The following is a 15,631-nucleotide window of genomic DNA, read 5'->3' on the forward strand; positions in this document are numbered from 1 at the left end:
GTTGATTGTTCTCATTTTGTCTCATCAAAATGCAACACAAGTTTATCGATCCTGTCGGCGACGTGACAATCTCGCCATTGCGCTTTTCTGCCTCGTCTCTTTTTATTCGGCGGGGCCAAATTTTCATTGTCAGACAAAGAAAAAGAGCTTTCTTCTTCTGAATCTGAAGTCTCTTCCCTTCGTGACGCCATCTTTTTATAGCTAGCCTCAGTCTACGCATGCTCAATACATTAACATAATGTATGAATTAAATTCGACACGGCAGAAATTCGACGTTTGAATCGGTGTCGCATTTCTGTCGGATAATGCGACAAGACTAGTCGAACGTGCGGCAGAAATGCGGCAGCCGATTCAGACGTCGAATTTCTGCCGAATTTAATTCGTTGAATTGAATTCGACACGGCAGAAATGCGACGTATGAACCGGGCCTGGGACACTTGTGTCTTCACCAACGAGTTTACCACACCCTGCGAAAGAGGAGACTTGGTCTGGTCATTAGTCATTCCCTGAAAGGGATGGTGGTGAGTATTTTGGTTTTGTAACAATAACATTTGTCTGATCCCCCAATAAGGCCCCGTGGTATTCTATTGATTCCCCCCCTAATCCGCAGTCAATCTTCTATAGTCCTTCTTTTAACTTTTTTAGAGACGACTGATTCCCCCTCCGTCTCCCTTGAAACCCATACGAACTCCCACTCTCCCCCCAAGAGAAACAATTTTCCTCCAGCCTCTCCCCCCCCTCCCTCAGGCTATAAAAATTACTCTTTCTTTATCGCTGGTTATTCACAATTTAAGCCCAAAACGAATTAACTTCCTTAATGACCTTCCGCCTCCTAACCCTACCTTTACCTACAATTTAGTCATCTGCTGTTTGAATTTCTGATGAGATCAAGGCGCAAATCTGTCTGCTGCTGACGTTGTAGAGGTTATCACAATATCATCAGAAATGCTGCGCTATGCAAATCAGTTTCACTTTAGAGCGTGGTAGCTTCCGAGCGGTAATTTTCACACAATAGTTCCTAAAATCCTTAAAGAAGTAAGTATAGATCACTTGTAATCTAGATTTGAGAGGCAAATTCCAACTAGTGTTTGATTACAACGAGACCAAAGCTCAGTGTAGGATCCATTAAGGATGTTGTCACAAATTCTCGATCGTATGCTCAAACTGCAAAGCTTAACGGCTCTATGAACGAGTTTAACCCTGCGTCATTTTAATCATTTACCAAATGCTAAATCGATTTCGTTTTGAATACAACAATTTGGGAATTCGTCTTGTATTCATTTGGAGAACTATGGTTTCTATTACCTTAACAAAATTACTACGATTCTTGATTTGCTGAATTACAAACCTTATCTTGTATGAAAAGACTGTGGCTATTCATCGTCGTCAAATACAATATTAGACAAAGTATTATCGTTTAATGCGCTTGTTTTCACCTCCGATGTACAGATCGGGACGTTTGGATTGCAAGCAAACAGCTCGGAGTCTTCTTCGTGCGAGCTCGGCCATCACCATCCACAGCGGCAGTGAAAAGATTGAAAAAGAAACGATAGCATTTATCAGTAGTAGTCGTTCCCTTAAGACGCTGAAATAAGCCTCGCTGGTAAGTACATTGTGTTATAGTGTAATTTGAGTTGTTCCTGTAGCGGGATCTACCTGCTTTTGGACAACAGAAAGAAATACAGGTTTAGTTTCCGATTTAGAAATTATCGCTTAATGCGCTTGTTTTCACCTCCGATGAACAGATCGAGACATTTGGATTGCTAGCAAACAGCTAGGAGTCTTTTAGCGAGCCCTGTCATCACGATCCACAGCAGCAGTGAAAAGATCGAAAGACAAACGATAACATTTATCAACCTTAGTTGTTCCTCAAGACGCTGGAATTAGCTTCACTGGTAAGGACATTTAGTGTAATTTAGATTTTTCTGTAGCGGGCCAGGACTTGCTAATTTTGAAACTGAAACTAACCATTTAACTGCTTTTGGATGACAGCAAGAAATACAGTGCTAGCCTTCGATCTCGAGATTAATAAAGGAGTACGAAATTGTTTTGATGTTGGGGAAGTTTTGCGAATTTATATGGTCCAAGAGAATACCGCGGTGTATTTTAGTTTTGTAACAATAACATTTACCTGATCTCCCCATGAAGCTCCGTGGTTTTCTATTGATTCCCCCCACCCCCCTCCCGTAATCTGCAGTCAATTTTTTTATAGTCCTTCTTTTAACTCTGTTAGAGAAGACTGATTCCTCCTCCCCCTGAAAATCATGTGATCCTCCCCCCCCCCTCTCCGCTGAAAAAAGTAAAATTTCCTCCAACCCCCCAGGCTATGAAAACGATTTTTCCTTTAATATCGTTGTTTATCCAGAATTTTGAGGACGAAACAACTAAACTTCCTTAATGACCCTCCTCCTCCTAACCCTACCCCTACTTGCGATTTAGTCATCTGCTGTTTGAATTTCTTATAAGATCAGGCGACATCTGTCTGCTGCTGACGTAAAAGTCAACACAATTTCATCAGACATGCTGCGCTATGCAAATTTGGTTTACTTTTGTATATGGTTGCTTCTGAGCAGTACTTTGTCATTTTGCTGGCTGAAAACGACGACTTGTTCCCTTAATAGTTCCTGGGATCCTTAAAGAAGTAAGTATAGATCTCTTGTAATCTAGAATTGAGACGCTAATTCCGATCAGTGTTTGCTTACAACGAGACCAAAGCTTAGTGTAAATCCGTAAAGGGTGTTGTCACAAATTCTTGCTCGTATACTAAAACTGCAAAGCTTAAAGGCCCTATGAAAAGGTTCAACCCTGCTTCACTTAAATCATTTAACAAATGCTGAATAGATTTCATTTTGCATACAACAATTTGGGAATTTTTCCTTTATTCATCTGGAGAACTACGGTCTCTCCTACCTTGACAGAATTAGTACGATTCTTGATATACTGAATTACAAGTCTTATCTCGTTTGAAAATACTGTGGTTATTCAGGCATTTACTAAAACCCGAAACAGCGACAAGAAACGATCGAAACGACCGTGACGACCGAAACGAAACGAAACGAAACTATCTAAACGAAACGATTGTAATGGTTTCGTTTCGGTCGTTACTGTGGTTTCATTTCGATCGTTTTGTTTTGGTCGTTTCGCTGGTTTCGCTTGTTTCAGCTATTTCGTTTCGGTCGTTTCGCTTCGCTGTTTCGGGTTTTAGTACATGCCGGTTATTTACCTTCGTCAAATGCAATTTTAGATAAAGTATTTTTCTTTAATGCGCTTTGCTTTCACCTCCGATGTACAGATCGGGACGTTTGGATTGCAAGCAAACGGCTCGGAGTCTTCTTTTTGCGAGCCCGGCCATCACCATCCACAGCAGCAGTGAAGAGATTGAAAGAGAAACAGTAGCATTTATCAGCATTACTTGTTCCTGAAGGCACTGAAATTAGCCTCGGTGGTAAGTACATAGTGTCAGAGTGTAATTTTAGTGTTTCTGTAGCAGTCCAGGACTTGATAACTTTGAAACTGAAACAAAATAACTATCTGCTTTTGGACAACATCAAGAAATCCAGTATTAGTCTTCGATTTAGATATTATCATTTTATGCGCTTGTTTTCACCTCCGATGTACAGATCGGGACGTTTGGATTGCAAGCAAACGGCCAGAAGTCTTCTTAGTGCGAGCCCGGCAATCACGATCCACAGCGGCTGTGAAAAGATCGAATAGAATACTTGTATTGATACGACACACGCTGAAGGAGAAGGAGCTTATTAAAATAGGTTCAGCAAAAGGTGAAATTGCACAGCGATTTCTACTACCGTCACCCTAGATTAGTGAAAATGTCAAAAGTGTCGTTATTTGATGCACTTAATGATTTGATCATCTGAATGCTGCGTGTGTTAAATGATCGACAGAACTGCTTTGTTTTGTTAGACAATAATACTGAGCAAAAGGAAATTACCCCGCAACGTACCATTTCGTTAAAGCAGTAGAATATTTGGTGTGAGAATTATCCTTTTTTTATGGACAACGGTACAATATGAGATAAAGTATAATCGTTTATTGCATGTTTATTGCACTTTGTTTTCGCCTTCAATGTGCAGATCGGGAAGTTTTGATTGCAAGCCTTCTTCGTGCGAGGCCGGCCATCACGATCCACAGCGGCAGTGAAAAGATCGAAAGACAAACGATAGCATTTATCAGCCTTAGTTGTTCTTCAAGGCGCTGAAATTAGGGTCGCTGGCGAGTACATTTTGTTATAGAGTAATTTAGTTGTTTCTGTCGATTTTAGTCATTGCGTATGTTTTGATGTTGGGGAAGTTTTGCGAATGTATGTTGTCTACGAGAACACCATAGAAACAAACTGACAGAAAACAACTCCACAGTCGATTAAGATGTTTTTCGAAATCACCGTTGTCCAAAAAAATTTTTCCCTAATTTAGTAACCTTATACGCTCTTTGCTAGCTGTGCATTTGAATGATGAAATTGTAAGTTATGTTTTATTGCTGAAGATTGTGAACTTTAAACTGAATTGTTCGTTCGAAAGTTTTTCCTCCGGTGAAAGACTCTCAATATAGAATTTTTTCCTTGTTTGCTCCAAGAATTGTTTGCATGCAGTTCTAAGAAAAAATTTTGAGCAGAAAATTCTAGAAGAAGATATGCGAATATGTTTGACCTCTGCCCAAGAGCTTACTCCAATTACTTGAAATATCACACCAGACACGACTGCAGTTAGAAAATCGCCAAATTGAGTAATTGCTTGATGTTGTCTTTTGTCTGCTTTGAATTCAGAGAGGAAATGTGGAATGGTGTGCAAATGAACCCCCCTTCTCTTCACCCCAGAACCCACTCCTGGCGATTCGAGAGATTCTTAAAATATTTTTATATTTAAAATTCGTGTTCCTGTTTACGCGTTGAAGGCTTGTTGTGCATGAGCAATTTGTTGTCTTGTGTGGTTGAAATTTTGACAGTTACACAGAAATCAAAACCAACTGTACTGTTGTAGTCACTGCATAGATTCTTTGAAAAAAATTTCTACATTCTGTTAAAAAAGGCTTTTTAAAATCTTATGTTTTATCCTTGTTACTGCTCTGAAAAGGACTTTGATCAAAACATTCTTGACCGTATTTGAAATTCGATTGTTGTAATATCACGCCAGGCACCCATGCTCGAGGGTTGCTTTTTCATCTGTTGTTTTTTTGAGTTAAGGATGTAAGAAAGGTATTTTTAATTCGATTGTTATAGTAATCACATCAGGCACGGGTGTCTGAAGGTTGCCTCTTCATCCGCGTTTTTTCTTGAGTTAGGATGCTAGAATGGTGTGTATATTAAAGAAAAATTGAGGACCGGTGGAGAAGAGGTAACGTGCTTTGCTTTCCCAGTTTTTATTTTTTCACTTACCCCGGACTTAACAGCTCTGCTTACACTTAAAGGATCAGCGCACAAACGTGACGTTTGCAGTTATCTACGTTATCCAAAAAGACGCAATGTCACTGGACCATTATTTGTTAGGGTCACAATACGTAACACTCTGGTTCCACTTTCGTGTTCCTGTTTACGAGTTGAAGGCTGATTGTGCATAAGCTATTTTTGTTTGTTTTCTTGCCTGGTTGAAATTTTGACGCTAACACAGAAATCAAAACCAACTGTTGAACTTATTTCATAGATTCTTTGAAAAAAGATTATTAAAGTCTGTTAAAAAGGCTTTTTAAAATCTAATGTTTTATCCTTGTTGCTGCTGTGAAAAGGAGTTTGATCAAAACATTCTTGACAATATTTTAAATTCGATTGTTGCAGTAATCAAGCCAGACACCAGCGCCAGAAGGTTGCCTTTTATTTCGGTTTTTTTCTTGAGTTAGGAATGTTAGCATGACTTGTATATTTATGCCCCCCTCCTTCCTCCCTCCCCCCCTCGTCTTCACCTGATGGGGGAATTTTCTGGAGAAATACCCACAGGACCGGGGGAGGGGTGATATCCCATACCTGAAGGTGAACAACTCCTTTAGTCTCCTCGTTTTAGTCAATCAGTCCTTGGTCATTCTGAAAAAAGGAGTTTGATTCTAAATTGTTCAACCTTTGATTGCAGACAGTTCAAGTATTCCCAAGTTTTGTCAAACTTCTAGAACGGTATGTATCATTTAACTCACTGATTCGAAAGTAAGTTCCAAGTAACCTTTTAAACGGAAGTTGCGTGACATGTGACTCACGCAGTCACGGTTAGGTTAAGATTGAAATAGGAGAGGTGATAATTAGAGTGATAGGTTTGAGGAGAGAGCGTTGGAAGTTTGTGACGTGGTGAACGTTAATGATAAACAATGAAAGAATTTGACGATTGAGAGTACAGTGTACCCCACAAGTTCGGTACACCTTTTCTCTAAATTTATTTTTGTTTCCGATCTCTAGCTTCACAGCAATTATTTCTTTCCTTTCGCCGAGAAACCACGGGTTACCATAGCACGTAAATTAAAGTTAACTATCACGTGTGGCGTGTATCATCATCCTCATTATCATCATCATCGCTTGTTGGGCCAGTAGATGTATAAGGCCGTCACATTGTCCGCCCAACCCCCCTGCTGCGTGCCGCCACACCAGCCACAATCCAGCTCTTCGATATCCCCTTGCCTTTTTCCTCTTTCAACATTCCCTCTCCAACTGGTCTTTGGTCTCCCTCTCGCCCTTTGACATTCTGGTGTCCACCCCAATACCGCAAAAAAGTCGTTCACACCTTCTCTCCTGAGTAAATGTCCTAAACAGTTCCACTTTCTTCTTCCCACCTCGCAACTAATTTTATTGATGTCTACCATTTCAACTACTCTCCTGTTTTTCATTCTTTGCTGCCATCTGGTCCTCAGTATCCGTCTTAGGCATTAGTACTGAAAACTTTTCAGTGTTCTTTCATCGGTCTTTGTGATTTTCCATGTTTCATAACCATGTAGCAGGACCGATCGGACTAAAGTCTTGAATTGGCACATCTTGGCTCTCTTTCCTATTCTTCTGGCTACCCACACCTTCCATAGCCTCTGGAATGCACCTCGTGCCTTCTGCATTCTGTTCCTAATGTCTTCACTGCCTCCACCTTTCTTGTCTACAATAGCTTCAAGATACGCCACCACAATGCTCTCCCTGTTCGTTGCAAACTCCATCCTCAGTGTCTTGCTGTTGTCTTCCTCATGATCCAATCCATAGTCAGTAGGAATAAGAATCCTGACATTACGCATCCCTGCTTTACTCTTGACTAAATCTTGAACCAGTCTGATATCTCCCATCCGTCGATTACGGCGCATTCAAACCCTCCGTATATCCCTACTACCACTCTCACCATCTTGCGCGGAATTCCATAGCTCCCCGTGGTGTTCCACGAGCTTTCTCTGTGTACCGTATCAAGGGCTTCTTTTTAAAGTCCACAAAGTGCGTGTGCAGACTCGCCCTCCAGTCGTTTGCCTGCTCTAAGATGTTTCTTTAATGTAAAGATCTGTTCAGTTGTATTTCCATTTGGTCTAAAGCCGGCCTGCTCTTTTTTAAGCTTCTTGTCTAAACCTTTCTTGATCCGTTCTAGCAGCATCCTGTGGAATATTCTATTGATGGTGGGTAGCAAAGTCACTCCTCTCCAATTGTTACAATCACGCAAATCACCTTTCTTAAATATATTGACAACAAGTCCCTTCTTACACACTTCTGGCCACCTTTCTCTTTTCTAAAGCCTGTTATATCATCAGTCTGCCCACTTGCGGTGTATTCCATGTCAGCCCTTAGTAGGTCTGGGCACTGGCTTTGTTTTCCTGAACGCATCCTTAACCTCTTGTATTCGCCATCTTCCTATATCGATTTCCTCAATCTACTCCAGTTCTTCTGTTTCTTCTTTCTCTTCCACCGGATTTGTGGGGTCATCTCTGTTTAAAATTTTACCCAAGTTCTCTACCCAGGTCTGCAATCTTTCTTGTGATTGTGTCTTATTCACCCCCAGTTTGTCTTTCGCACGCAATTCTCGCCTCCTCTGTTCCCGGCTATTGTCTTGGTTATGCTGTTTAGCTCCTCGTTTCTACAATTCTCAGCGGCCTTGTCTGCTGCTGTAGCCCTTTCCTCCAACCAATTCCTCTTATCCTCCCTAGCACTCTCTTTCACTTCCTTTTCTTTCGCACTATACTCCTCTCTCTATCGCTGTTCAAGTCGTTCCAATCTCGCACCCTCTATATTAAGTTTTGCGTCTTACCCCTCCTGAATTTTTTCCCACGTCGTGTCTCATATCCATGGCCTGCTCTCCTTTTTTACCTTCCAATAACTTTCTCTGTGGCATCTCTGTACGTCACCAAGATCTTGTCGCGCTTCCTTTGAATCTTCTATATCTCATATCGTTGAAAACCTGTTCTTCACTTTAATGTTATATCTCCTCCTGATCTCTTCACTTTGCAACTAACGCACGTCAAACCTCACACTTGTTTTCTTCTTCCCATGCGCCTTTGCCAACTTTAGTCTCATTCTGGTTCTCACCAGGTAGTAGTCACCATATACGTCGGCTCCTCCCATCACTCCCGTGTCCAGAATCGATGTTCTCATGCGTCCATTCACAAAGACATGGTCGAGCTGGTTAACAGTCTTCCCACCTGGTGACTTCCAGGTCAGCTTATGGATCTCTTTCTGTGGGAAACTGTTCCAGTTACAACTGAGCCATTCGTACCACAGAGGTCACATAACCTTTCCCATTATCATTCATGACTCAGACACTAAATTTCCTCAGAACCACCTCTCTGTTAATGTTGTTACTCCCGTAAGCGTTCAGGTCTACCATCATCAAAATCATATCATGACTAGTGCAGTTTGCAACAGAGTCTCGCAGTTGATTGTAATATTCATCCTTTTCCTGGTCCATCGCATCGTCTGTTGGTGCATATGCTTTTATTACCGTTAGCTTTTGTGTTTTGAGTAGAATCTTGCCTTAATGGTCCTCATGCAGATTTGCATCCATTCCATTTAGGCTCTCTTTATCCTCACACTCATCATGATGGGGACTCCTCCTTGTTGCACTCCCTCATCTCCCACGTACGCCACCCTCTCACTACCTTGCAGTGTTCTTGATCCTATCCATTTCCATCTGGTCTCGCTTATCCCTAACGCTTCAATTCCACACCCTACCATCTCTTGGCCACTTGCGCTGTTCGTGTTGCCTCCGTCATACTCCTTGCGTTCAAGAAACTGATGGTGATCTGTTTCTTGGGGGCTATTATGGGGCCTATCGGCCTTTAGGCTTCCCGCCGGCTTTGGCCGAGGAGCGTCATTACGGCCCCAGCAGCAACACGTCCGGTTTGAGTTGTATCGTCGATGCATTCGGCTTGTTACATGTGTTTCTCTCTACGGGGCAGGGTTGTTAACCCTGCGCCCAACCCTCAACTGTGGGACAGGGGATCACTTTTTGTCTGGTTTTAACCCTTCGACCTGTTCGGCAAGGGTGACCCTACCAGGAGTGCAGGACTGCAGCCAGAATAGCTATAGGTGTCGTTGAGATCAGGTCGGCGAACTTCTCTTGTATTTATGTAAGAGTGATGATTGGTTTTGAATTTTTGCCAGCATGCTTGAACCAAGGGAAAAGTGATCCTTGATGTTAGGAGACTTGCAATTTAGCTTTTGTAAGAGTACCATCACCAATTACCTCACAAGCTGAAAAAAACTACCAGCTCAGCAGAAGACGATAATCGTACAGCTTAAAAACTCCCTTGTCATTGACTTCGACCATCAGTTCCCTGCGTAATTTTGTGCTTGGGCTGAGTGATTCAGTATCAACATTTTAACCTAATTTTTCCTCTCTAATATGCGAAGGGGCCAAATCAGGTGAGATCTGTCGAGTTCCATATTTCAGGTCGACTGTGTCTCGAAAAAATACCCATCGTGGAACCAATTGAACACTGAAAGAAACAAACAAGTTAACAAATAGGGAAGCAAGTAGATGGTTTCTTTCACACACAGACCGTATCCCTGTTGCTTTGAAGTCTTTTCTGTATTATACTGACGTTTAAGTTCTGAGTGACAGTGAATCTTTATCACTCTATTTTCCTCCCTTCTATTAGCCTCTGACTTCATCGAGCAAATTGTTTCGAAAGCGTGATTTTTTCAATTGCCCTTACTTCCTCTCTAGAATATAATTGAAATGTATCAGCGAAAATATCTTGGTAGGTTAATAAATAATCACACCAAGTACCACAAAACCGTTGAAGGATCAGCGAAAGTATAGCGACCTACCGACATAGCCGAATTAGGTACTAACATAACTATGGTTTTGATAGGATGTAACTGAAAATGGCCACTGGGTTGAAGTACACCACAGAGCAACTGAATTACTACAGGATTTGTTACGTTGTCACTGACATACTAACTGAGGGTCTGCGAACCATCTTCAAACAAGAATGGGACAATCGATACAAGACAACACTGGGAGAATGGAAAGATCAACCCAAAAATGGAATGGACTTCTGGAATGGCGAGTCTACTCGAAACAGAAAAAGAAACGCTGGGCTGTTGAAAACCATGAAGAATGGCGATAGAGCTGAGTGGGATTGTACCATGCTGTTTTACGCTATCCTGTATTCAGATTGCATATATTCACTCAATCCATCAATTAGATCAAATGTGGACGACCTAAGGAAATTTCGAAATGAAGAATTTGCACATATGCGACGGGGCCACCTCTCCAACGGAGATTTCCAAAATGTTATTACAAAGGTTAAAACTGCATTCCACGCACTCGGTCTCCCGACATTGAAAATCAATGAAGTTCAAAATCAGACAAACTTCTTAACAGAGGAGTTAGACGAGGTTTTAAGGAAGGTGGACGACTTGAAACAAGAAGTTAACAAGAAGGAAAAGGAACTTCTAGAAAAGGACATGGAAGTTCAACAAAAAGAAGAACAGAGGCTTGCCTTAGAAGAGCAATTACATTCCGATGTCTTTCCATTTTGCATTCTCCCTCCCAAACCAAGCCACGACATCGCTCCTCGGGAATCTGAAGTTGGTGAAGTTTTACAAAACCTCCAAACACTAAAAGACTCCAATGATGGGTTGAGCATACTGTATTTGTCAGGAAATCCAGGAAGTGGAAAATCTCAGCTGGCCCGTTTAGCAGCCAGGCGATTTTACGACGAGGTCGAACAAATGCCTTCCGCGGCTTCATTTGTCATGACGTTGAATGCTGAAAACTCAGAAGCACTTTTGAAATCGTATGTCCTTTTCGCTCAACATTGCAAATGTCCCGGGTATGAAATAACAAACACTTACCGCTCCAAGGATTTGAACACAGACGAGAAGATTTCATATTACAAGACCTTAATAAGTACAAAAATTGAGCATTACGCTTCATGGCTGTTGGTAGTTGATAATGTGACCAGCGAATCTCGTACAAGCGATTATTTGCCAGATGCAGACAGCGAGTTGTGGGCAAGGGGTCAGATGCTAAAAACAACACAAGAAACTGCGTCTATGCCGTTGTCAAGCTCTTCCATACGAAATATCTCACTCAGCGCTGGAATGCATCCTGATGATGCATGCTTTCTGCTGAACCTGCTCGCTGGAACCATGGATGTCAAGATTATAAAAGAAACTGCGAAAGTACTCGACTACCAGCCACTTGCCTTGGCAGGCGCAGCCACTTATGTAAGACAAGTTCGTCAGAATAAAGCAACCTCGAAGTTTGGCTGGACCGACTATTTGAAGAAATTGGAAATGGGGAAACGAAGTGCTACTGAAAACATTCTTGCTGAGACAAATCCAAGCTATTCAAAGTCCATGACCAAAGCCATTACACTCGCCGTCGAAAAGGTGATGGCAGATGACATAATTTGGCATCGCACGTTCCTTCTTCTCTCAATGTGTGCATCACAGCCGATCCTGCAAGACATTATTACCGAGTATATTAAAGCAATTGAGGACGATTTTGAAGATGAAGATATGATAAGAACAAGGATGAGTGGATGTTCACTGTTGCTAATTGAAGAAGAATCAACTGGTGTTTATATTCGAGTCCATGGTGTCGTTCTTGATGTTATTAAATCTGCGACAAAAGGTTTCGCAAAGGATCAAAGCTACAAAGTGGTGTATGGCGCGGTAATGTCTTTCTCAAAATTTGAAGAGCTAGAATCTATTGTTGTGGGAACAAGAATAGTTCCCCATCTTAAAACGTTGAGCTTAAAAATTGAAGACATGTCACTCGGGAAAGGAATACCAGAAGCGACCGAAAGAGCCTTGTGTAATTTTCTGGATGGCCTTTGGAGCCTTGATTTCATGTGCCTAAACCATAGTGAGTTTAGAGCGGCGCTAGTCTATGGTAAATGGCTGTTAAAAATTCAGATGAAACAGCTGGGACCTGAGCATGTTGATGTTGCAAGGTGTTACAACAATCTGGGTAATTTACACAGTAATCTGGGCGACACAGATGAAGCAAAAGACTACTATAAGCGTGCACTGGAGATTCAGATGAAAAAGCTGGGACCTGAGCATGTTCATGTTGCAAGCTCTTACAACAATCTGGGTATTTTACACAAGGCTCTGGGCGACACAGATGAAGCAAAAGACTGCTATAAGCGTGCACTGGAGATTCGTCTGAAAAAGCTGGGACCTGACCATGTTGATGTTGCAAGCTCTTACAACAATCTGGGTAATCTACACAGTGATCTGGGTGACGCAGATGAAGCAAAAGACTGCCATAAGCGTGCACTGGAGATTCGTCTGAAACAGCTGGGACCTGAGCATGTTGATGTTGCAAGCTCTTACAACAATCTGGGTACTTTACATAAGGCTCTGGGCGACACAGATGAAGCAAAAGACTGCTATAAGCGTGCACTGGAGATTCGTCTGAAACAGCTGGGACCTGAGCATGTTGATGTTGCAAGCTCTTACAACAATCTGGGTATTTTACACAAGGCTCTGGGCGACACAGATGAAGCAAAAGACTGCTATAAGCGTGCACTGGAGATTCAGATGAAACAGCTGGGACCTGAGCATGTTCATGTTGCAGGCTCTTACAACAATCTGGGTACTTTACACAAGGCTCTGGGCGACACAGATGAAGCAAAAGACTACTATAAGCGTGCACTGGAGATTCGTCTGAAACAGCTGGGACCTGAGCATGTTGATGTTGCAATGTCTTACTACAATCTGGGAAATTTACACAGTGATCTGGGTGACACAGATGAAGCAAAAGACTGCTATATGCGTGCACTGGAGATTCGTCTGAAAAAGCTGGGACCTGACCATGTTGATGTTGCAAGCTCTTACAACAATCTAGGTATTTTACACAAGGCTCTGGGCGACACAGATGAAGCAAAAGACTGCTATAAGCGTGCACTGGAGATTCGTCTGAAAAAGCTGGGACCTGAGCATGTTGATGTTGCAGGCTCTTACAACAATCTGGGTACTTTACACAAGGCTCTGGGCGACACAGATGAAGCAAAAGACTACTATAAGCGTGCACTGGAGATTCAGATGAAACAGCTGGGACCTGAGCATGTTCATGTTGCAATGTCTTACTACAATCTGGGAAATTTACACAGTGATCTGGGTGACACAGATGAAGCAAAAGACTGCTATATGCGTGCACTGGAGATTCGTCTGAAAAAGCTGGGACCTGACCATGTTGATGTTGCAAGCTCTTACAACAATCTGGGTAATCTACACAGTGATCTGGGTGACGTAGATGAAGCAAAAGACTGCTATAAGCGTGCACTGGAGATTCGTCTGAAACAGCTGGGACCTGAGCATGTTGATGTTGCAAGCTCTTACAACAATCTGGGTACTTTACACAGTGATCTGGGCGACACAGATGAAGCAAAAGACTGCTATAAGCGTGCACTGGAGATTCGTCTGAAACAGCTGGGACCTGAGCATGTTGATGTTGCAAGCTCTTACAACAATCTGGGTACTTTGCATAAGGCTCTGGGCGACACAGATGAAGCAAAAGACTGCTATAAGCGTGCACTGGAGATTCGTCTGAAACAGCTGGGACCTGAGAATGTTGATGTTGCAAGCTCTTACAACAATCTGGGTACTTTACATAAGGCTCTGGGCGACACAGATGAAGCAAAAGACTGCTATAAGCGTGCACTGGAGATTCGTCTGAAACAGCTGGGACCTGAGCATGTTGATGTTGCAAGCTCTTACAACAATCTGGGTAATTTACACATTGATCTGGGCAACACAGATGAAGCAAAAGACTGCTATAAGCGTGCACTGGTAATTTATACCTCCAAGTATGGTCAAGAACATTCAAGGACACTAGAGGTCGGGAGGAAGTTATCTTGGCTAAGACAGAAAAGAAAGAGAGTTGATCCTTGTGCTGTTTTAGAAAAGAAACTCGTGGTAGTAGTTTAGTAACTGTGCTGATTCATAGACGTTGTTGGTCTTTAATTTAGGTTTACTCCTTGTGTTTTTTTAGCACGTGAGAATTAGACCGTTTTAATTTTTTCATAATATCTTGCATAATTTGTGCTTTTAATATTCCAATCTGGAAACTCACTCAATCGATATGTTTTTTATTTCTGAAGAAGTAGTTCATTACTTTCTCATTTCTTAGGTTGCTACAAAAGGTTGCAGTTCTACGGATAATAAACAGTCAGAATATGCACCCAAGTAAAGAATTTCTTAAGTTGCTAATTAATGCTTTTTTTTAAGAATTTTGCTCTTGTAAATTGATGATTTTTATTCATATTCATAATTACGAGAGAATATCCATAAAAGCGGTCCGGCCGATCTAGCTTGAAAAATAGATTTCGCTGATTTCTTGTACATTGAAAGACTTTCATGTCCTTATTCTAGAACCACAATCCACTTCATCTGATCTTTTAAATTTATCAAGTTATGAAAGATTTTCTGATCACCCCAGCGAACACTCGTGGCGACCCATGTCGAGGCTCAAATTTAAGGTAACATTGGAGGTCGATTTTTCGAAAACTGTCATGCCTAAAACAAACACGAAAACGAGCGATTTAACAAAAACAATGTTTTATTAGCTGAAAAAAGAGTAGAAATAGATATTATTAGATATTAGAACAAAATCCATGATATTTCGCTGTTCACAGGAAACGTATTAAAGTTTTTCACTAAACGCTTCAGTACCTTATAATTGAAAAATCGAAAACTGCTGTTCACCTCCCGTCCCCGCTCCTCTCTCCCCCCCCCGCCACTTGTCATCAAGGCTCACGTGAGCCTCAATCACTAGAGTCTGATCAGCGGTTGTCTTAAAGAAATAAACATCATATGTTCCGAACTTCGTAGACGGAAAATTCTCTGGATAACTAATTTGCTAACATGCCACTGGAAACTAAAAAGAAAATCTCGTTACCTCTTCATCAGTAGTTGTTTAACATCCAAGGTTGAGTGGAAGTAACTTCTCATTCTTGTGGAATCGAAGAGCGAACTTCGATAAAGATCTTAAACGACGCGGTGAATGGTGATTTTGGATATATAAAATGCATATATTTGCACTGCGGTGAAGAAATGAAATTAAGAGCTCATCGCAGCTAAGAACACTACTGAAACGAGTAGTTGAAAATAGGACCTGAAAAAAATTCAGGCCCGTACAAGTCCTTTTTTCAACTACTCGTTTCAGTAGTGTTCTTAGTGACATGGTGAAGTCTCACAATGTACTGGCTCACAATTCCTAAT

The 15,631-nt window shown here is 41.6% G+C and overlaps 1 protein-coding gene across 3 annotated transcripts; it reads left to right on the forward strand.

The window, feature by feature from the left end:
• The first annotated feature begins 435 nt into the window (after positions 1–435).
• LOC131787185 (uncharacterized) lies at positions 436–14,922 on the forward strand. Of its 3 annotated transcripts, none has more exons than XM_066158528.1 (7): positions 436–1,035; positions 1,450–1,603; positions 1,746–1,895; positions 2,467–2,641; positions 3,293–3,445; positions 6,075–6,115; positions 10,264–14,922. In XM_066158528.1, the coding sequence occupies exon 7, from the start codon at positions 10,277–10,279 to the stop codon at positions 14,336–14,338; it is 4,062 nt and encodes a 1,353-aa protein (XP_066014625.1). In that variant the 5' UTR covers positions 436–1,035; positions 1,450–1,603; positions 1,746–1,895; positions 2,467–2,641; positions 3,293–3,445; positions 6,075–6,115; positions 10,264–10,276; the 3' UTR covers positions 14,339–14,922. The 3 variants fall into 3 exon arrangements, 2 of the variants coding, with proteins under 2 accessions (XP_066014625.1, XP_066014626.1); XM_066158529.1 differs by having other exon boundaries at positions 2,574–2,641; XR_010715706.1 differs by lacking the exons at positions 6,075–6,115; positions 10,264–14,922 and adding an exon at positions 4,092–4,224 and having other exon boundaries at positions 443–1,035.
• Positions 14,923–15,631: the final 709 nt, after the last annotated feature.

The sequence above is a fragment of the Pocillopora verrucosa genome, chromosome 11 (genome assembly GCF_036669915.1).
Source record: "Pocillopora verrucosa isolate sample1 chromosome 11, ASM3666991v2, whole genome shotgun sequence".
NCBI lineage: Eukaryota > Metazoa > Cnidaria > Anthozoa > Scleractinia > Pocilloporidae > Pocillopora > Pocillopora verrucosa.

Excerpts from the sequence above, each read along its gene's own strand:
- LOC131787185 (XM_066158528.1), top strand. The coding sequence starts at position 10,277 with ATGGCCACTGGGTTGAAGTACACCACAGAGCAACTGAATTACTACAGG.